The following is a 22716-nucleotide window of genomic DNA, read 5'->3' as shown; positions in this document are numbered from 1 at the left end:
GAACACCTACATAATCAAAAAATGAAGCAAAGAAAAATACTTGATTTTCATTGGAAAAAATGCAAAATACAGAGGGTAGTATTGAAATAAATGGTGATAAGTCACTTTAGAAAGGTTAAACAGAGAAAAAATGCCAGGTAAAGGTTCATACTGTCTTCCACATATAATTATTGTAGGGAATTCATTTATCAGACAGGGGTAGTTGTTTGTTTACCTGCTTTACTAGTTTCAGGTACTTCCTGATGAAGGCTACAGGAAAGGAGGTGAACAAACAACTACCCCTGTCTGATGAATAAATTACCTACAATTCGGGAAAAATGCTTTTGGGAACTGCCACAAAAGTAGTACTGGGCCTTTATGGGTTAATGAACAAAAAAAAAAATTGACTGTCTCACATCTGATCCACATTTTACTCTGAAATCCACCCCTAAACATCCTATTGAAATTTCAGATGCAGATAGATATAAACCTCACTTTAATCTGAACTCAGAGATGTTCTTCAGAATTAAATGTGGAAGATTATATCAAAAATGTGGGACATGTGAACAGGATATGGCAGGGGTGTCAAACTCATTTTAGTTCAGGGGCCACATTCAGTCCAATTTGATCTCAAGTGGGCCGGATAAAATAATAACAGTGAAAAAAGTAAAATTATATTATGATCAGGTTTACATCTACAAAGTTTCCTTAAAAATCTAAATAACATGAACAACTTGAACTGTCTTAAGAAAAGCAAATGCAATTTTTACAATATTATGCCTCGGTTTATCAGTTTATCATTTACACATGTGCATTACAATTGCAAAAAATATTTAGTAACAGGCAGAATATTGGTAAAATTGCATTTACTTTTCTTAAGATATTTCTGTTTGTTCACATTTGTTCAGGTTATTCACATTTTTTGTAAAAGTATAGTTTGGTAGTGTGAACATTTTCATGTAATTTTACTTTTTTTTACACCAAAAAAAAACCAAAACAAAGAGAACATTTGGGGATGTCATTATTTATAGGTTATTATGATAAGAATTTACTGGTTCTGATCCACTTGAAATCTTATTGGACTGTAAGTGTCTGTATGTAGAACCTGAGTTAAAAGGATTTTGACACCATTGATTGTTAATATCTTCAGTGTAATTTTTGCATTTCACAAATTCATCCCGTGGACCAGATTGGACCCTTTGGCCGCATGTTTGACACCTGTGGGATATGGAGACACTGGCACCTTTACAAATACATGATACACCTGAGATTATTCATATTTATCCAGATGAGACACACTACTGATACTATAAACCTCCCTCCTGCCTCTCAGTGTGTGATGGATCAGGTCCCGCTTGTCTTCTATTTGCGTCTTTGTGGCAAGTGTCCGGTCCTGCGGTGCGTAATGCGTAATTTCCGCGCAGCCCAAACGGGGGCGCACTGTTGGTGCCCGGGCCCCGCATGCTGCTGTTGCGTGGAGGCTCGCAGGAAGGAAGGACCATCCCCATCCCTATCCAGACGCTCCGATTGGCTCCCGCGACGCTATAAATACAGACAAATGGCATTTACCGGCTCAGAACAGGCGGAGACACCGGGGGGACGTAGACGGACAGACAGGGACGCACCGTGAACGCATCTGTCTCTTCTATTTCTCTTCATCCACTTCTCTATTTTTTTTTTTTTCTTTTTATTCTGGGAGATTCACACAGAAAGACGCGCAGCTGGACTCATTTTTCTTTCCACTTAATCCACTTTGAAATCAATGAAGGAGAGACGCCCGTGTCAGAAATTCTCTCTGAAATCCGGCATGGATCCCAGTCAGAGTGTGAAGTGTAAGATAGTGGTGGTGGGGGACAGCCAGTGCGGGAAGACTGCGCTGCTTCACGTGTTTGCCAAGGACTGTTTCCCTGAGGTGAGACCCTGCAAAGCCTGATCCACACCAGTTTGATTTATCTCTGCAGAGTGGCATCAGCAAGAAAAAAAAAAAAAATCTTCTCTGATGGACGTAGATGTGTCAGATGCCTCTCACATTATGGTGCTTTTATGTCTCTACTAGTGATAAAAGTGCTGCATTAGAATAGTTTAAGTTGAAGGTGTGTGGTTGCAGTCACTATGCAGGTTTAATGCAGACTTTTAGACTTTATTTTAAATAAAGCTTCTTAGTGCAAAGTCCTATAATGCACCTAAATGTGTTATAATGGCTGATGAAACTAATATTTTACCCTGATACTTCATAATGTTTTTAATGCTACTAACAAAAGTACTACATTATAGCGATAGATGTAGTATAGATTTGCTCTACTTGTGGTTAAAGTGCTGCATTATCATGTTTTAAGTTGAAGTTGTGGTATGGATAAGTATTTTTTAGGCTTAGTTTGCAAAATTTTCTGCAAATACCAAGACTTGGAGACTGTTTCACACCAGATTAATAGAGAATGATGTTAAAAACGTGTTAAAATGGTTGATGAGGTAAAACAGAAATATTTCAGGCTGATACTTTGGTAACTGTTTGATGTTAGTGATAAAGTACTTAAATATTTTAACATTTTAACTTGTGTTTCTATTTATATTTAGTCGTAATGTGATGCAAATACTTGGTTAACCAGTGATAAAATTGCTGCATGATATTGGTTTAAGTTGAGGTTTTGTTGTTGCAGTCGTAGATGTGCTGTTCCTCAGTCTCTGTGTAGGCTTAGTTTAGAACATTTTCTGCAAATATCAACACTTGGGGACTTTCTTTAACACCAGATTAGTGGAGAATGACATTAAAAACTCACACTAAAGTGGACATGGATGTGTGAAAGGGGTTGATGAAGAACAATAGAAATATTAGTCTATAATATTTTGATGAAAGTGATAAAAGTACTACATTATAATGATTTAACCTGCGCAACAATAGTATTTTCATGGTAGTGTTTGGTTCAGTAGTGGTAAAGTCCTGATTACAGTGGTTTAAGGTCAGAATTTGTTGTTGCAATCATAGTTGTGTTGCAATCTATAGGCAAAGTTTAGAACATTTTCTGCAAATATCAAAATTTGGAGGCTTTATATCATTGACAGCAGGTTGAAAATAAGGTTTGTGAGCCTTCATTAGTGGAGAGTGACATTAAAGAAACAAATGGTTTGATGAGGAAAGACACAAGTTACTATAGCTGACAGTGAAATTTAATTTCTGTACTTGTTGGAGACATACTTAATAGTGTTTTTAATGCGAATAGTTGGTTTACGAGTGATAAAACTGCTGCATTATCAATATTCATGCTGAAGATTTGATGTTTTTGTTCCATTTCTCATTATATAAGCTCAATTTTAGCAATTTTCTGCACAAACATCCACCAGATGTGCCTCTAATGTGCACTAATGTCGTCTCCCCCTTGCAGAGCTACGTCCCCACAGTGTTTGAAAACTACACAGCCAGTTTTGAGATCGACACGCAGCGGATTGAACTCAGTCTGTGGGACACATCAGGTAATTTGTAGCAATAGCACACTTCCTCGCCCGTTGAACTCATGTTGAGAGAGTGTGGTGAGATGTTGGGGCATGTGCGAGCTTACAGGCGGGGTCACTCGGCCAAAAAAAAAAACCCTCAGTGACCCCTTCCCTTGGGACATTTGACTGTAAATCGCTCTAGTTTTTGTGAAACTGGATTACTGTTAACTAAGTAGGGCTCTGTAATTGGTTCTATCTGAATATGGGGTATTTTCACCACAGGATATAAATGAGGCCTGGGCTTGGATTTTTTTTAATAATGAAATTTAATCTGTGACCCATTTTAATCAATAAAGCTGGGTTAATCCATGTGCATAGTCCTGAGTTTGTCTTTCTACAAACCAGACACAGATTAGCAGGGCCTCACCTTTTACCTACATGGAAACTATATCACAGCAGAGACTCACATCAAAGATTTGATTTATGGAGTTTTAAGGAGAAACAGGAAAGCAAAGATAATGACAGACTGAATCATTTTCATACACATCTGGAAAGCACACTTTGGAAATTTTGCATTGTGTGTTTTTGGGAAAGTTGGGTTGTGCAACACGTGTCCTAATGCTTTTAATCGCTTGTTGGTTGGACTTTGTGTTCAGAGTCGCAACCAGCTGCTGCATCCCCAAGTGTGTGTGTGATCAAGTGTGTGTGGGTAAACAAACCCACTTTCCCATCCATCAATGCCTGAGCAGTGAATAGCACAGCAGTCAGGCGTGAGCGAGGCGTATGTTGCGTGTGTGCGAGCATGTGGTGTGTGTTTGCGTGTGTGTGGGTGCGATGGGCGGGGTCGAACCGACAGCCAGCTGTTGCGGGTCTCTGGCCTGGAATTCCTCAGCAATGTTTAAGTAACTTTCTCAAATGTCAAGATCAGCATGAAACATTTTTCTCTCTCGCCGCTGAGACCAGAAAAGAAACCAAACTGTAGATTAAGTCCACAACTTCAGACATTCTATCATTTTAATCACAGCTCGACTCCCGCTAAGCAGAAACAGACAGATGTTTTTTTGTTTTGTTTTGTTTTTTTTTTGTCCTGTGCTATCCGGAGGAAATGAGAATAAAAGGTTGATCGGAATAATTCACATTTCCAGGCTTGCTAATGCTACAAGCAAGCAAAACAGCGTGCTCAAATTTCAGATTCCCTCATCTCTATAGTATGTGTGTATTGTGGAAAAGTAAGTGGAAAGGCGAACAAATGAAAGCCAGCCAGAATGAGAATTTGGTTTTATTGCACTGTGTTGGCTGGCCGCCTGGAGCCATTTTTCTTTTTCTCTCTGCTTCATAAAACAGCGAGAGAGGGGGGGTCCTATTAGATCAGTGGATCTGAGATGAAGCCAGACCCCCACCCTACCACCTTCACTAGCCGTCACCCCCACCCTCAACCATCCACACACACATACACACACCCAATGACTGATTGATACAGCTTTCAGCTTGACTGGGCCCTTTGTACAGACACCCATCGGCCACGGCCTGTCCAATCGATCCCTTATCTCCTGAGGTGTGCAGTGGGGGAGGGTGGGGTGTGTGTGTGTGTTTGACCCCAGCATGCACTCAGACAAAGACCAGGACGCATAGATGGAGACAAACACACCAGCCAACTCCATCCCCCTTCCTCTCAAACACACACCTACACTCCCTGGTGGTCTTTGTTCTGCAGAGATGAGTGGCCTAATGAGCTGCCTGCTGAGTGTGTGTGTTTGTAAAAGGGAGGGTGATCAGACTCATTTAGGTCATTAAGGTAAATGCCAGTTGCTTGGATTACCTTCCATTTGTCCCCACTCTGGCTTGTCTGTGCCTGCTTTGCTTCCCGGCCTCGGGGTGGGGAAGATGGGGCTGGGGGTGCAGCCTTTGATGCTTCACATGTCTTCCACCGGCAGAGGAAGTGGGTTGTGCTGTTTGCATGCTCGCCTGCTTGTCGAAATAATCTGGAAGGGTGTTTGAGGGTCGGATCGAAGGACAGACAGGGAGGCTGTGAGGGTAAACACGATGACCCCTGTGGATCTGTGCTCGGTTGCCTCAAGCATGTGCTTACATTCATGAGCAGAATTGCATAAAACTTCAGAGCCAAGTATGCAGATGTATCAGTCTGTTGCTACAGAAAATCACCGAGGCAGTTAACCCTGTAAATCACACACATATTGCCGTATGCTGTGTTCCAGGCCACCCATAACTCACGTTTTTCCAACCTTCTACTGGTGAAAATGCACTGGAATGGCAGTCAAACCCGTGACTTCCCACCCGTGAACTCATACTAGATCAATGTACTCCCAGTTCCGCGCTCTGACGTCACATAGCTCATGAAACAACAATGGCAGCCCCCATGGATATGGTGTTTATGCAAATTGTTTATTAAAACAAGGTATTGCGCTGACATTATTTATCCGCAAATGTTATGCATAATCAGCAGCATTAGCTAGTTTTGAGTCGATTGAGTGCAAGAATAAATGAATACCAAATGCGTATCTAAATATCCAAATAACATAACATAAAAGGTGTAACAGCTCCTCTTGCCTTATCCGCCATTTTTACTCCTCTGTTTCCTTCAAATAAGCAAAGAAGAAGCACCTTTGGCAAAAGAAATCCTACTACACAATGCACGTTCTGTGTCCATCTATCCGATCGATGTTGCAGCACAGGAGGACATTAGTATGGATTTTCCTCAGCCTTCACCGGCCCAATCGCTGCCAAACTCGCCAAATGAATAGAAACATTACCTGACTACCTACTAGGCAAAATTTTATGTCCGTATTCAAATGTTGTGAGGTATGCTGGGCGATTTTAGCCGCTCATGCTATCGTACAATGGCACCACAGGTACAATGCTGCTAGTGATTGTAAATGAGCATAACATGTGGTCCACCATGCTGGTTTGTTTACATCTAGCTACTACAATTCCTTGCGCTCGGGCAGTTTGGCGTGACTTGCTTGGAACGCTACGAAGTCGTGAGTTGTGGTTTGAAGTCGTGACTTATGGGCTCAAAAACCAGCCTGGAACACAGCATTGTACCAGATAAAAGTGTTCATGGCAAGAATTGGTCACCTGGTGCAACCAATAAGCAATAAACAGTGAAAAGCCGTAATATCCCTGCCTGCATATCTGGAAATAACTATTTATCGATTGTTATTGCTGAACTGAGCACTGAGCAAAGACATTTTAGTCACGCTCAAACTAATAAAGCAATAAATCTGGAAATGGACATCAAAGTAATTAGACGCATTTCGTCGGGAGCTATTTTAATTTCTTGAGCCAATATCTGCTCATACCAGTCAGTGGTAATACATCCTATTGTTGCCTGTTTGGATCCATCAGTTTGTAGTAATAAGACTGGTGAAGCCTGGTCAGTTACCTTCAGAGGAATTTTTATTGGTGACTGTTTATTATCATCACAATAAAGATGAATTTAGCAATATTAGCATAGTATAACAGCTTCTTTCATTCCTGATGTTGAAAACCCAACTGTGTCTTGATGCTTGAAGTCAATGCAGTATCACAAACTTTATCTTAAGTGCATCAGTATTTTCTTACTCTCCTTCTACCAGTACAGTATGTGGACAGAACCCAGTAATGATAATGCTCAACAGATACAGGGCAACTTGCTTCTTAGATAACTTAAGTGGATTTTTCCTTATTTCATTCAATACAAAAATCTTTAAGGTCAGGAGAGGCACATTGGCTCGTAAACAAACTGTGAGGATGAAACCAATGTACAAAGTACAAGTGGTGTACAGTCTGCTCCACAGAATTCTCCACTCAGAGTTTTATTATATTCATTTTCTTTATGGATCTTCATGACACTAGCAAATGTGGTCTTATTTCTCTGTAATAAGTAATATATTCTTTTTTTAATCAGTGCTTTCATCTATAAAGTGACAGAAAACAGGGAAGAAAGCCCAAAATGTATTCTGTGCATTGCTGCTTTTCCAAAACAAAATTATCAAAACGAAAGGTACTGGCTATTATGAGAATGTCCCCTGTCAATCAGTTTTAATCCCCTGCTTACAGACGATTGGTTGAAACAGATTTTCGCACCTTTGCACTTGTGAAATATTCATTATGTGCTTAGGCTGGACTGCAGGAAACAGCTTATTATTTTTCTGGCTTCAAGAATCAGTATGAGATGTTTGTTCCAACTCTCTTAGGCAATGTCCCAAAGCTGTAACAAATAAAAGCTCAAACAAAATCTTATCAAACATTTTCATATCGGCGGCTCCCAGAGAGACACATGTTGGACTCCAGAGATCTAATTTGGTAATATTTATCCTGAGGAACCTTATGGGGAAATGGTTTTTGTTGTTGTTGAGTGTTGATTTGAACAGCTGCCTGCTCCGCACATTAAAAGATGACCCACTTTGAACAACAGGAAGGAAGTCAGATAAGAGTTTTAGAGGAAGATACATAATGAGTTTGTTGAAAGCAGCATGAGCAGATACTTTGCTGTTGGTTTCCTAAAGCTCTGGGACTTTTTTACGCACTCTGTAAGTGCACACACACACTGCGCCCCCTCCATTGGCAGCCATTGTTGCACTGGATCACATTTCTGGGCTCAACGAATTGGAGCTGCATGTCTGGCATTCCTCAGACTAAAGGTTTGCACTTCCTCCTCTACAAAGACCCCTATTGTACCAGCCAGGCCCAGATCCTTAGTGGAGTGAAAGAGAAGTGGCGTGGTTCACAAAAGCCTTACCTCGTTTCCAAGGGGAAATTGAATCACGGTGGAATTTGCCGACAGCAAAGGGGAAAGTGATGCTACAGTGGAGTATGAACGGAAGGACAGAGGGATCCTGGGAGAGATTAATAGACCTTGTGGCTGCTAATGTCGTAAAAGGACTTTGTGTGTGATGTTACACCAGACATCCGAACCTGTGTCCTGCTTGAATTCTTGACTTGCTGTGTAAATGTAGGGAAACATGTGACTGATGCACATGTGCTTCCTGTATTCCTAAAACAGAGCAGCTCTCACTTCATCCCTAATGTGGTCTCACATGTCTTTAAGAGCATCTCCAGAGCTCATTCAGGTTAATATTCAGTGTGTTTTAGGCCCAGTCACATCAAGGTCTGGGGAGCATTCAAAACCTGAACACTGATGATACTGATACTGATCCCTTGGCAACACTCAGAACAGTTTCATTACATAAAAATATTAACCTGTTTACCACATTGTGGTGTAACATAAGTTGTCTGATTCAGCTCTTCAGTTTTATGTTTCATCATAGTGGCATTTTTCCACCTAAAGCAGTTTTACTAGATGAAAAACAGACCTATTTCCCACGACTTGAAGTTGTCTAGTAATATGGTATTAAAAAGTATTTTACAAAAACAATCCATGCAAAATATTTTCTACAGGTAGATTTCGGGATATTTGATAGTATCAGTGTGATAGTTATAATGTTGTATTTTCATGATCATTAAAACATGACACAATATGAACAAAAACAAACTCAATTCTTAAAGTAAAAGAACTGGTAAGAGTACAGATAAGAACCAGGCTGATAAGCACATGGATGAGAAAAAAATAAGACCTAACAGTGTCCACCTCTATAGCTGGTTAGTGGTTTCCGCAGACTGGTTAAGACTGGTCAACATCACCCTTTTTCACTTCAATGAGCATATTAGTTTCACATTTTTCTCTCTAATGTCTGAATGTAATGTAAAAATCTAACTTTTGTAGAGTTTTTGTAAGTATTGTAATAGTCGATCTCAGGAAAACCCCACGATTGTCCAATCAGGTGACACTCCAGCTTTCCACAGATTATATGATGTAGTTTATTTATTCACTGTGTCCTGTATCGTTATCACACTATTAAAACTTTTCATTGACCTCACATTATTTCTAAGATGTGTTTATGTTGTCAGTTTATTGTTGTATCGCAGTAAAAGGAATACACTTTATACCATTCAGCATGAAGCCGATTATGTATTTGTTTTGAGTATGACATGTTTTACCAAAAAGTTATTGATTTAACACACAGCTTTGGTTTGAAGGCGGATTGTGGGATGGCAGTGGCCCTAAATGTTTGTGTAGTTGTTGTGCTTTGTCTCTCTGTCTGCTTCCAGGCTATATATCTATATATATACAGTACAGTATGAGCATGCTGGTGTAGGACGGCTGGATATGCCTGTCTCGGTTTGTTGTTTCCACAGGTGTCCCTAAAGACTCAAACGCCTCTTCACTGACACATGTGTTCACCGCCCTGAAGCCCAGCTCTGCTCAGCAATGTGAGCTATGCAGTAAATCAGCAGGCCTGCAGACCTGTTGCATACCTCCACTTTGGCAGCTGGCTCACTTCAGAAGAGTGTCTGTTTCTGTGAGATAAAGTCATTCCGTTGTTTTGTAAAGTGGAATGTCTCAAACATCACTCTGGACAGGTAACATGAGGGAATTTCATTTTTTTTCCCCTCTCTTTGAAACATCTGGGATTTTGACATATGAGTCGCATTACAAGAATAGACCACAATGTATTTTCCAACTTGTCTCATGCATATTTATTGCATTATGCTGTGCTTTGTATCCCAGCTGTTGAGGAAACCAGCCTAAAAAAAGCACAATCCCCAAGAAATAGGAAGGAAGAGCATTTTTACATTTTGGAAGAGCCTCCACTTCATCACGGAAAGCTGTTAAGTTTTTCACCCCGGCCACAGTGGAAGCTGTATTGTTTCATTTTCCTCTGTCTTCTTGCATTAGTGAGCACAAGTGTATTCGCTGCTGTGTGCAAGACACAAGGGGGGAGATGTTAAAGAGAGGGTAAGGGAGCTGGAGAGTGTGTTTAAAGGACAGAGAGGGTGGACGGGGTGTGTGTGTCTTCCAGATTTAGAGATCCTGTGGGAGAACAATGACAGGAGCTAATTAGATGACAGTCACCAGGTCTTTGTGTGTGTTTGTGTGTGTTCGCAGTGGGATTTCCTCTTATCTTATCTTTCCGGTTGGCAGGAAGATGACCTCAAAGCGGAGCTTGCCTTCAACCCTGGCCTAATGTGGCTACAATTCTGCTGTAAACAGAAAGCAAGATGCAAAAAAAAATCCACTTTTTCATCTACTTTGAGATGCCACATGCAAATTATAATCATCTGTGCAAGTTACACTCTATGTTGTGAAGCTTGAAATCATTTGCAGAGGTGTGCAAAGAGCATTCGTAGCTATAAATATTCTAATCTCCAGGTAAATGAGCGGGGATACGTACAGAGACAAATCAACAAGAGCTCATATACTGCGCCTTAGCTACTTGGATTTATGTGTCCCCTCATTGGGTTGATAAAAACAATCGGTTCATTGTGAAATGTCACCCGACTCTGCAGCTTACCCTTTCAGTCGCGAGGTCTTATTTTTCCAATGATTGGTTCCAGAAAGCGGGGGCTGAAAAAAAAAACAAAAAAACACTTCAAACGACAACAATTGATTACCAGACTGCCATGAAAAATGAGAAATAAATTCATGTGGGTGATCCTGCATTCCTCCTCGCCTTGTAGCGTCTGTGTCGGGTCGATGGCGGCTGCTCAGAGACGCTCAGACCCTTTTGTTTAGTCACCGTCACCTATTCCAGAACACTACTGTCATGGATCATAGCATTGATAATTTAGACACCTGATTTAGGTGGAAAGTAATGCAGTTTATCATATTCCTTCAGACAACGACTCACATTAATCCTAATTTGACCGATAGCGGAAAGATGTTGTTTTATTTTCAAGGAATATTACTGGGCGTTTTAGACAGTTACATGTAGTATTGATAGTCCAAACTCTCAATGGCAGGGGGAAGTTATACATCAGAGCACAATTAGGACTATAAAACCTACCAATGAATCAACACTGTATCCAGACTGGATCAATCAGTGAATAAAGTAAAGTAAATAAAAAGTAAAGTAAATAAAGGATCCTTATTTGCACACATCTGTATTATGGTATTATCAAGTTTTCTTTTTCAAAACTAAAACTCACAACCGGTTAATTTGAACAATTGTCAAATTAACACTGCTCTAATTGAGGTAGAGCAGGTTGTCCAATAACCAAAGGGCTGGCAGTTCGAATCCTGCTCTGTCCTAGTCATGAAAAGTGCTATAGAAATGTAATCCATCATCATTATTATTATTATTATTATTATTATTATTATTATTATTATCATTATCATTATTATTATTATTATTATTATTATTATTATTATTATTATTATTATCTTCACATGCTGTGTCAGTCAGTAGTTTACATTAAAGTTGTTAGCTTAGTTCTGTTTTTAGACAATAACGGTCACAGTAAAACCACAAATCACCTCAATTTTCTGTATGGTTTGTGTTGTCAGTAGCTGCGCTAAAGATGTGTTTGGAATCATCCAAACAAGGTCAGAAGTGTCCCAGTTTAGTCTGAACCACCAGTAACTTTAAACCTTCATTAGATAGATAGATAGATAGATAGATAGATAGATAGATAGATACTTTATTGATCCCAAGAGAAATTCAAGCCTCATAATCAAACTCACCCGTCTAGAAGAAACACTGTGATTTTAGCATTAAAGTCCATACTTTTAATAAGTTTCCACTGGTGAAACAATGTTTGTAGCTTTTATCACTTCATCAGATTCTTTGACCCTAAAAGTTGTTTCTTAGTGGTTCTCATCCCATCTCATCACTTTCTGACATGTGACATTTAGCTCCGCAGAGTGACTCACTGAACCCTCTAGTGGTCAGTTAAATCCAACAGTCCATCAGTATGAATAGATTCAGTATATATCTACGTATTGGCATCTTTGGCAGATCTTTGTAGCTCTATATTCTGAACAGTAATGTGAATTTTATATTATTTTTTTATATTTTAAAGTACAAATACTTCATACAGCTCCTTTTAAGATGGTTCTTTTTGGTAAAACACATTAAAAAATTTCATCAACTTCTGAAGAAAAGATATATTTGTGTCCATTCAGCAAATGTAGGTTTTAAAGAAATTAACTTAATTATGATAATTTGTTTTGAAGTGTGATTCCCTCACTCTTGTCAAACTATCCTGCATGTCATAGAAGTGGGATATTAAAGTCTAGCAAAAAAATTATATATTCCAAAACAAGTACAGTATTAATGATGTAAAAGAGCAAACCTGACTTCACTCTTTGTAAAGATCTAAAAAATAAAAAACAAATTGAACAAAATGTGACTTGAATTGAGAAAATAAATCAATCAATTCAGTTTTAGCCCTTTAGTCTTATTGCACTAAAAAGGAATCTGCAAGTATATTGTGCTTTTTTAATGAAACTGGCACTAAAATACAAGTCAAATGATACTTTGTGTGAATTAAAACCATAGTGCACAATATTTTTGATGTGACTTCGACCGGATCACGGCAGGGGAGTGAAAAACCAGCAATTTCCTGGAAAATTACAGATCTGTGCATTCCCATCTGAACCCCATTAAACGTTTGGATCGTGCTCAACAAAGCCAAAAGAAGTTATTCTGTGAAGTTCCTGGTGTGATACTGAGCGTGTCTGCAACCATACTTCACTGACTTCCAGTTTGTGAAACGCAAACAGACATTAAGGCTCAGAAATGATTCGCTTCCTGGATGTCCTGTCTCTGTCAACATGTGGAGTGGGATACAGAGGAATGTTCTGCAGGACTTTAATTTTGCACATTCAAAGCATCAGCTGGTGTTGCTGCTTTTGTTGCACGAGGCCTGGAAGGAAGTGTGTGTTTAAACGGTGTCGTCTCCCACCCAGACTGTTTACATTACAACATCTCTGAATGTGTGCGTCCATGTGACAGTGCATTCCTGGCTTTTCTCCACACCAGTGTTTAGGGAGGACCTCCCCACGGGACCCTGCGGTTACCAAAAACAAAATTCTCCAGATTTTTGGCAGCTAGGTCGTGTGTGTGGTCAGCTCCTGCTCGTCATGTGATCTTGACTCACCTTGACATGGATGCCTCCCCCTCCCAGCCACTTCCTCTCTGGAGATGTTTCAGTCTGGCGAAGCGAGGGGCGTCTCCCTCGCACATGGTTTCAATTTTGAAGGAGGCAGTCATTTCCTCGCTCTGAAGTTCTGCGTTTCTCCAGAGAGAACTTCAACAAGTGATCATGTTATAGTCAGCACATTTTTTCTCCTGACGCTGCATTATTTGTTTTTCTCGCTTGGTTGCTATGGATTATAGTTGAGCTGCACTCGTGTCATTTGAGAATAACTGTCAGAAGAAGTTATGTTTAAAGCAGAGAGTTGCTGTCTTCATACGTTCAAAAACACATAATTGAGGTCTTTGCTGGCACTCACTTCAGTAGACATATTTGGTTTTCAGTGAGGAAGTTTTATTTGAAGAATCGGGGTGTAAAATTGAGGGAAAAAAGGTCATCAAAGTAAGAAAATGAAGTTTAACAATGATCAGGACTCAACAAAAGTGATCTGCTTTGTCTCCTCTCTAAAGCCTCTATATAAAAGTTATAAAACTGGATTCTAAATGAGGTGATTAAAAATGTCTACCTTTTTAGTATCTGGCTAAAGTTTTCTGCAAGAGGGATGAGCCTTGGCTCCAAAATGCAGCCAAGTTAAAAGTATTTTAAAGTTGTAATACTGCTGTCAGCCACTGAGGTTAGCTCCGATCCACTATTATTATTATTTTTTAAATATTTTATTATATTTTTAAAGTCTTATCCATTTTATGTGGAACTAGAAGTGATCTGACAATTTCCCAAGTGCTGATGTCTGCCAGGTTGGGCTTTGATTGACAGGTCTGCACTACAGCTTGCTCACCTGCCGACTGACTTTGGCTGGTTTCCGTTCATTTAATGAAGCATATTTTTCCTGACAGACAGTTCAACTGTAGTTGTGCTTAATAGTTTCCACCAAGTAGGTAAAATTTCAGTGTTATGCAGTGCTTGATTATAATTACCACTTAGCATTAGCTCACCTCTGAACTCTCCTAGTTTCACCCCTTTTGTCCAAATATGGTCACATTTGCTTCCAAAAAAGCCAACATGGTGACAATTCATAAGCTATTGGCTTCAAAACAGCAGTTCAGTAACCAGTGGATGACATCACAGCTTTGTAGTTATATACAGTCTGTGGTTTTATACACATAATATTTTGGTTAGCTTTGTTCATACTTCACTGTAAAATCTGTTAATGTTGTAGGAAAGGGTAATTTTCTATGAATGCAATGCTGCAAAAACTAAAATAACACGTTAAGGAAGAAAAACATAATCTATGTATGTATGTCTTTGGCTTGGTAAGACATTCCAGCTATACTTAACTAGGTTTAACGTTAAGTTAAAATGGTGCGTTGCATAATATTCCAGGAAAGAAACAACACTGTTTCTGTTTCTTATGTTAAGAGTGACACCACTTGCACAAATTCTCATTTTAAGAACATAAAAAGAGTGATATTTTGCTTTTTAAATAAAATTATGCATTTTAAAACATTTCCCTTTGGTCTACATAAACTGTAACTGCTATGCTTGGGTCTGAATTCTTAGTTAATTCAACTCCACAGATCCATTTTCAACAATATTTCTGAGTAATGACAAGAAAGATCGTTTTGAGCGCTGGCCCTTTAAATGCAAATGAGCCACTTCATGCCCCACCCCCTCCAGGTTGTTGGCTGTGCTGCTCTGTCCTTCCTGTTCAGCCACTTGTTTTTGTTAACACAACCACAACTGAACATTTTAGGTAATCGGCTTGAAGTTTGGACATATTTTCAGTATGAACTACAACCGCTGCTGCTGATAAACAATTATAGCATACTTGGAGAAATGTTCATCGGAAGTCTTGACCTTATATGAGCAAATATCGTGACGTAACTAAGCAGGGATTAAAACGGGTTGTAGAAATCTATTTGATTTTTGCCAAAATGAATCTAAAGCTGGCTTTGCGGCACCTGGAAGGTTTAAATTCAAAGTTTTTGAACTATTAGGGTCCAAATACACAAATAAATGAACCAAAGACCAATAAAAGTGGGTTTAGCAAAATATCACCCCATTAAGTCTGTTTTTATTGCTTGTAATGACCATAACTTGTTTAAATTTGGACATTTTCTCCATTTGGTCCATTATGAGCTTTCAATGATTTTTTTTTTTTTTAGTTCTTAGAAATCTAGCCAAGCCAAAGTTTGCTTTCCCATGGGAAGATTTTTCCTTGCTCAATATGAGACACTTTGAATGTACCGAAGAATGTTTGGCCTCTTTCTAGTAGGGTTATTTTGATTTTCTCTGTGCTTCACTGTTTTAAGTGTTGCATGCATTGAAATTCAGTTTGTCTATGTGTGTTATATCTATCCCTGTCAAATAAATCAGAAATAAATTAATAGAAAAGGGTGAATTGTTCAAGCCAAGTCATATTTCAGAAGGCGTTTAGTACCTGAATTTGTCACACATGTTGCTCAGTTATGTGTTTGCAGAGAGCATACCTTTCATGGTGCCTCTGCAGACAGGTCCCCGTTTCCTAAAATAGCAGAATGAATCTGGAAAATTTCTTGGCCTCAGTAGACCACCTTTTTTTCGGAGGTGTGTGGGAGCAAACAGACATTTTTCCATGGTCATGAGACGAATGGATCTGTTTCAGTGTCACATTGACAAGTTGTATTGCGTAACACACTTGGGTGTTTGAACATGTGTTTTTTTTTTTCTTTGTCGTTGTGTAATCATTTCAAAGCAAAAGACAAGTGATAGCCTTCAAATCCATGTGTTTCAGGTTCTAATGTTTTGCTCTTTCTTGTTTCAGGATCTCCGTATTATGACAACGTAAGGCCTCTGTCCTACCCCGACTCTGACGCTGTCCTCATCTGCTTCGACATCAGCCGCCCTGAAACACTCGACAGCGTACTGAAAAAGGTCTGTTCCTTTTTATCAAACCTTCAATAGGATTCAATAAAGTCCTTAAGTCATAAGCACCAAAGTCATTTTTCATTTTATTTCCATTTGATCTGCTAGTAAAGACACAGCTATGTTGCATTTGAATGGATCAAAAGTGTAAGTCTTACTGTAGGTCACAGATTTCTTACAGACTTGCACACGTCAGGTCTTGTGATGTGGAGTTGTACAAAGCTGTAGTATGACAGGAAGGTCTCTGGGTTAAATCCCTGAAGCAGCAGGAGAAGGAAGCAGCTTAACTTCACACTGAAGCGTTAGTGAGCAGTTACTCACATGGAGCTGCTGGTGGTTAAGGTCTGATGACTGTGGTTGTACACACTGATGGAGTGTATGGGACATAAGGCAACATAAGTCATCTGATTCAAGGAGGTTTGGAGTTCACATAGAAGAACTGCATTTAAAAAAATACAGCGCTGGTGTTTTCCTCTTGTGAAATGCACCTGCTCCTCTCAGGAAAGGCACTTCCTGTTTTGAGGATGTCGCTTTAGCTGCGCACTAAAGTCACAGTGGGATTCACAAGGCATTCAACCATCACATTTAACAAAAATAACCAGATGTATTTATCCATAAAATACAAAGAGTGACAAATTCAGTGAAACATAACATCATTTATGTTGGATTGCTAAATTTGTTTAAAATACTCAGATTCCATCTTTCAAATTGTGAATATTTCCTGGTCTTTTGGACAGTACACTGAATATCTTTGTATTAGACATTTGAGGATGTTATATTCAAATTTAGGACATTTTATAAACCAAATGATAAGAGAATGAAGTGGAATTATAATCAACACTGGAAAATAATCATTAGCTGCAGCCCTAAATTTGACTGATTTCAGTTATCTATTCCCTGTTGATTCCAAAATGTTAAAAAAAAAAAAGTGATCAAATGTGCAGATAACAGATATTTTAAACACTTTCAAACTAAATAATCATTAATGTTTGCTGGTACTTTGTGACTGCATACAGTAAAAACATATGTTCCACTGCCATGCATTAAGAAATCTTAAATAATACATTAAAATCTCACTTCATTATCACTGTAGTGAAATTCAGTCTATATATTTAACCCAGGAACTCTATGACTACTGCAGCCCATCTCTTACATTGTGGTGTTAGCCATGCATGCTAGCTCATATCTAAACAAATGATGTACAGTAGTGCGTGTGATCTAGCAGATCCATGCACTGATGTTGATCTATAACCTTTTCTTGCAATAATTAAAGGTTAGCAGCATGTCATTCGCTCCATTTTCATATTCAGCAAACCATTCACTATACAAATAGATGGAAATACTGTCATCTCAGTCTTGATAAGACCACTTCCACCAGGTTTTTCTTTTCTTTCTTGCATGATGTTAAACAGAGCCCATCTGAAATTTAATCTGATTTCTGATTATGATCTAGGCTTTTAGTCAGCAGACATTTGAGACTGTATGTGTGCTACAAAGTGATCGACACACTGTACAAAACACTTCCTCTCTGGATGTCGATGAACTTGATTCCTCTGACCAACCAGGCGGCCCACAGGCACATTAGCCTCAGATTAAAGCCCCTAGAGAAATGCCATTGATCACAGAGAGTGTATTGTTGTCAGGGAGGAAACAGAGATTATTTGTAGTTCTTTTCTAGGGTTCAAAGCACGAGGGGCTCCAGGAAGTGGCAGCTTTAACCTTTGTATTTAAAGGGCAGGTGATGGGGGTAGGTGGGATTCATGGACTCTAATGTCCGGCTGTAACTGATGGCGAACACGTACGTTTAAATACATATCGATTTTTATGTCATTGCTTAATTTTACTAGAAAGGCGCTCAGGTATGATGACTTTGGCTCTGTTTACATTTAGCATCCATACTATTTCAGCATTTTAGACTTACAGCTGGACACTCAGAGATTATGTTGTAATATGGACAATTAAAACAGAGACTTTTGGGGAAAAAATGATAATCTGGTCTCATGAATCTTTGTATATCTCTTCTTAAAATGGTTGCATTGCTACATCATGTGACCCTTTCCAGAAGTACATGTGTTAAATTAGGCTTTTTATCGTAATACAAGTAGCTGCTCACAACAACCAAACACTTGTGAAAATGTTCATTATTGGTCTCAAACATTATTATTATCATTTTTGTATATTATTCGTCTCTTAATGAACCCTAAATGTGTCTCTCGGCAGTGGAAAGGTGAGATCCAAGAGTTTTGTCCCAACACTAAGATGCTATTGGTTGGATGTAAATCAGACCTGCGGACAGATCTGAGCACGCTGGTGGAGCTTTCCAACCATCGACAAACACCAGTTTCCTACGACCAGGTATGTTCATTAAAAGCATGTAGATTAAAAAAGGAAACAGTAGATACCTGTGTTAGCAGTGACATGTTTTAAAGCTAAACTAGAAAAGCACTAGGAGAGCGCAGACCTCCGCCAAGCCAGATCAGTGACACATCCCCCCCCAGATCACCACCAGAATTTTATCATTTGTTCCTTGTGCCAGTATCAACATTTCCTGAAAATTTCATCCAAATCCGTCCATAACTTTTTGAGTTATCTTGCTCACAGACAGACAAACAAACAAAAAAATTGAGTTGAAGTCGTGTTTAATTGTTCCCAGAGGTTGAAAACCCTTCTGTCACTGTTGACGCCAATACATAAAAATTACTTTCTAACCTACCTAGTTTCTTTACTCGACTTGACTCACCCTCCGTGACCTTTTTCCCCCTCAGGGCTCCAGCATGGCCAAGCAGATCTCGGCGCCCTACATCGAGTGCTCGGCTCAGCAGTCGGAGAACAGCGTCAGAGACATTTTCCATGTGGCCACGCTGGCTTGCATCAACAAAAACAACAAAAACGTCAAGCGCAGTAAGGCCTCCCGCGCCACCAAGAGGATTTCACACATGCCCGGCCGGCCTGACCTAGCGGCTGTGGCCTCGGACCTCCGGAAGGACAAAGCCAAAAGTTGCTCGGTCATGTGACTGATCAGACCGAGAGGGATTAGACTGTGGAGAAAGAGGACTGAGCGCAGTGTAAGCAGGAAGCTATGGGGCAACACTCTTTCCTGCATGTCAAAGACCCCTTTTTTGTCTCTGAGGGGGTTTTATAAGCTTCAATTCATGTACATGTTACTGGAATACTCTGCACCAATGAAAACTGAATGCGTAGAAATGTCCCGATCCGTGTGCCCCCCGCCCCATCAGACAAGGATGCTATCAGTCAGCGGGCAACCTGGTCTGGGAAGTGATCCGCAGCGGATACGGTCGAGGCTTTCCACTGAAACAGGAAATGAGCAGGAGGAGTGATGTCACCAGGAGACGTTCCATTGTGAAGGAAGAACATGTGATCTCTTGAATGCGAGCCAAAGGTGGTGATGGAGTGGGGGTCGCTGCTTGGGGATAAAAGAAGAGCTGCTGCTGCTTGTGCTTGGATCAAAGACTTATCGCTGGGAGGGTTTATACAGCAACAACTCGTCACTGTGGTTTGATTCACTCTCAGTCCTTGATCCTAGAACTGTCGGTCTGAGTGCAGACAAGAATAAGAGGAATTTCATAGGAAACCTGACGCTGTTTGTGCCCTGTCTCTGATATGTTGTCGGTATAATGTGAAGTCATTGGTGTAACTGTAGCATTACTTTTATTTTAGCTTATCCTGATAAGTTTAAACCATAAACAGTTCAATCTAGCAATTGAACTAAGCCACTGTAGATTGAAAAGTACTTGTCTGCACTAGTCAGACAGCCATTCTGTGCCTGTATATTTCACCTCAGCAGCCATAGATGCATAATTAGTCTCTGCAGAAAGATTTTGGTAGATGTTCTGCGCACTGACAGCTTTACGGGCCTTTCTAGTCGACAGCAGAGAACAAAAGGCACAAAACTCGAACCAGCCTCTTTAGGATTTGGACAATGCTGTAATGTGCCCCATCATTTTCACCAATTCTTGACATTGTTTTTGTAGTTCAGAGAAATCACTGACGCAACATTTAAAAAAAAAAAAAAAAACTTCTAATGGACCCTTAATGGTCCAAAAGGCTTAGGCTGAGCAATGCTTTGACAAGTAAAAATCTGACTAATTCTGTCAAATGAGGAAGAATTCACAGCTTGAGCGCTGACTCACTTTTCCTCTGCAGAGAATGGAGGTGAAAATAACAATTAAAGCCTGTTTATTAGGCTCTGGAAACATCAAATGGCTTTGCATCTCTCTGAACTTTTGTGACTGCTCATGGGTAAAATGTTCAAACTCCATTTTACATGGTTTAAGATTTATTTAGGTCATTACAGTGTTTGAGTTTCATGACCCTTAAGAGGCCCGTGAGGCTCATTTGTTTGTCATAATGTGACAGAAAAAAATAATAGAATTTTCTTAAGTGTCTTTAAATTTGTGGTTTCCCTCCAGCAACAAAAACCTGTTGAAATATCAGAGGCATTGATGCACTTTTAATGTAACTTCCCAAACACACTCAAATGTCAGCGCTGCCACTTTTGGCAGATAAGCGGCACAATGCGTATCATCATTTTCTCATCTGTTGTCTCCTCCCCATGTTGATGTCACTTTCAAATGTCTTTGCCATTGTTGTTGCCACAATATTTATTGAATTATATATTTTCCCTTTAGAATAAATGCAAATGTAATTGAAGAGAGAAGTGTTTTCTGCTTTGTTTGACTTTTTAAAATGATGAAGTGAGATGAAATGATGATCAAAGTATGTTTTTTTGGGGTCACTTGCTAAGATTTTTCTATTTCACTGCCTTAAAGATCACAGAAAATGAAATTACCATAAAAGGCCATGAAAGCTTTTTCATTCAAATTAATATATTGTGGTGAGTGTGTCACGAGTAAATCAATAATAAAAGGCAAGAAAAACCAATCTGTAAGAAACAATAATTTAAGCAAAAAAAAGTTGAAATAGCCTCAAATGTGTGTTACATAATATATATCTAAAAAAACAAGATTAGTTTGAGGCTATTTGTATGGAAATGTGGGTTCACAAATGTTTGTTCCCATCTACACATAAAATAAATGTACTGCACAAACTGAATAAACATCAGTATTTAAATGCACATTTTCAACTTGAGCTTCACATATTTGGGAATTTTCATTGGTCTAAAAATAAACACTGGGTTTTTTTCTTCTTAAATCTGACAATATTAAAATGGCAAGGGGGGAAATATGATGAAATAAAACAGAAATACTGACCTAAAATGCCCTCTTCACCACATTCAAATTGTTTTAATCATAAATGTAAAATGTTGTATGATAAAGACAGGTATCAGACTTGGTCATCAGCACCTGTGGAGAAAACAGGAACTAAATCCATTCACAGCTGGGTCTAATTTGTGCAATGAGCCTTAATATCACAAAGCCAAACAGAAAATTCAATTCTTACATAATCTGACACAAGAAATAAGTTAAAATTACAGTATTTAGTATAAAAAGGCAGTTCATTATGTCTGTCGTGTACTTCCTTCGCTGAGTTTCATTTTGGACAAATTGTTTTTCTCCCATTGAAAAAAAGGACACACCTGTGATGTTTTGTCATGATGGCACAGGTGTGGTCTATTTAAGCCCTGTTTGTTTCCTGTTCTGTAAGACTCAGACAAAGCCTCGCAGCCAAATTATTATGTGGTGTTTAGCTCTTGTTTACTTTCTCTAACAAAAGCTTTTTACAGTCTACGCAGGCATGTCTGGAGGCAAATCATTTATAAACAAGTGTGGGCTTCCTCTATTTAACTCCTGAATCAAGAATAGTCGGCTGTTGTCACTTCAATGTTTGTTTAGTTGCTTAACAACCCAGTTAGATGAAGTTAATTTGGGTGGGGAGTGAGCCATTGTAATTTTCAGTTATGAGGCTGTGTTTCCTCTGCATAGTGGAAAAAATAAAACGACATTTCAGATTCACCTCTTCATCGTCTCAGTTTGATAACAGTCTCTCAATTGAGCAAAACAAGTCGGACTGTCCTTGACTACTTTGACATCTGAGTGAAGAGCAGGTTTTGTAGCGGCTGAATAACACAAAAGGTTCTCTGTGAGTCAGACTGCATCATCTCAGCTGTGTAAAAAAGCTACAGTATCGCTGGAAGCAGACTTTGTAACAGGCCGTGGTGAATTCCCCTGGGCTGCCGAGCATGCAAACTGCTTTCCGTTACACACTATGCCTATATATCATGCAATGACTTCATCACATACATGGGGTCTGAGATGTATTAGCTTGTCAGGAAACAGGAAAACAGGCCTGTCAGGTGAGAAATAAATGTCAGAGACGAAAGACACACAGCAGTACTCCTTCTGGCTGCATGGATGAAACCCTTTTTAATAGGTTTTTGAGTTAAGGCTCATTTCTTTAACTCTAAACAGAGTGACTGAACTGAACAGCTACAATACCCAAAGGCTGGAAAACATTGCAAGCCTTAAAAACTTTAGTTGATTTATTACG

The 22716-nt window shown here is 39.3% G+C and overlaps 2 protein-coding genes across 1 annotated transcript; one reads left to right on the top strand and one right to left on the bottom strand.

The window, feature by feature from the left end:
• The window catches only part of LOC115434446 (ly6/PLAUR domain-containing protein 6-like), a 1359089-nt gene that overhangs the window by 255751 nt on the left and 1080622 nt on the right, over positions 1 to 22716 (bottom strand).
• rnd3a (Rho family GTPase 3a) lies at positions 1571 to 20919 on the top strand. Its single transcript, XM_030157057.1, has 5 exons — positions 1571 to 1891; positions 3360 to 3447; positions 16148 to 16257; positions 18469 to 18603; positions 19014 to 20919. Exons 1-5 carry the CDS (start codon positions 1742 to 1744, stop codon positions 19260 to 19262), a joined length of 732 nt encoding a protein of 243 aa, XP_030012917.1. The 5' UTR covers positions 1571 to 1741; the 3' UTR covers positions 19263 to 20919.

The sequence above is a fragment of the Sphaeramia orbicularis genome, chromosome 2 (genome assembly GCF_902148855.1).
Source record: "Sphaeramia orbicularis chromosome 2, fSphaOr1.1, whole genome shotgun sequence".
Classification (NCBI taxonomy): Eukaryota; Metazoa; Chordata; class Actinopteri; order Kurtiformes; family Apogonidae; genus Sphaeramia; species Sphaeramia orbicularis.
Note: the sequence above shows the minus strand (reverse complement) of the source record. Positions and strands in the feature narration are given on the sequence as shown.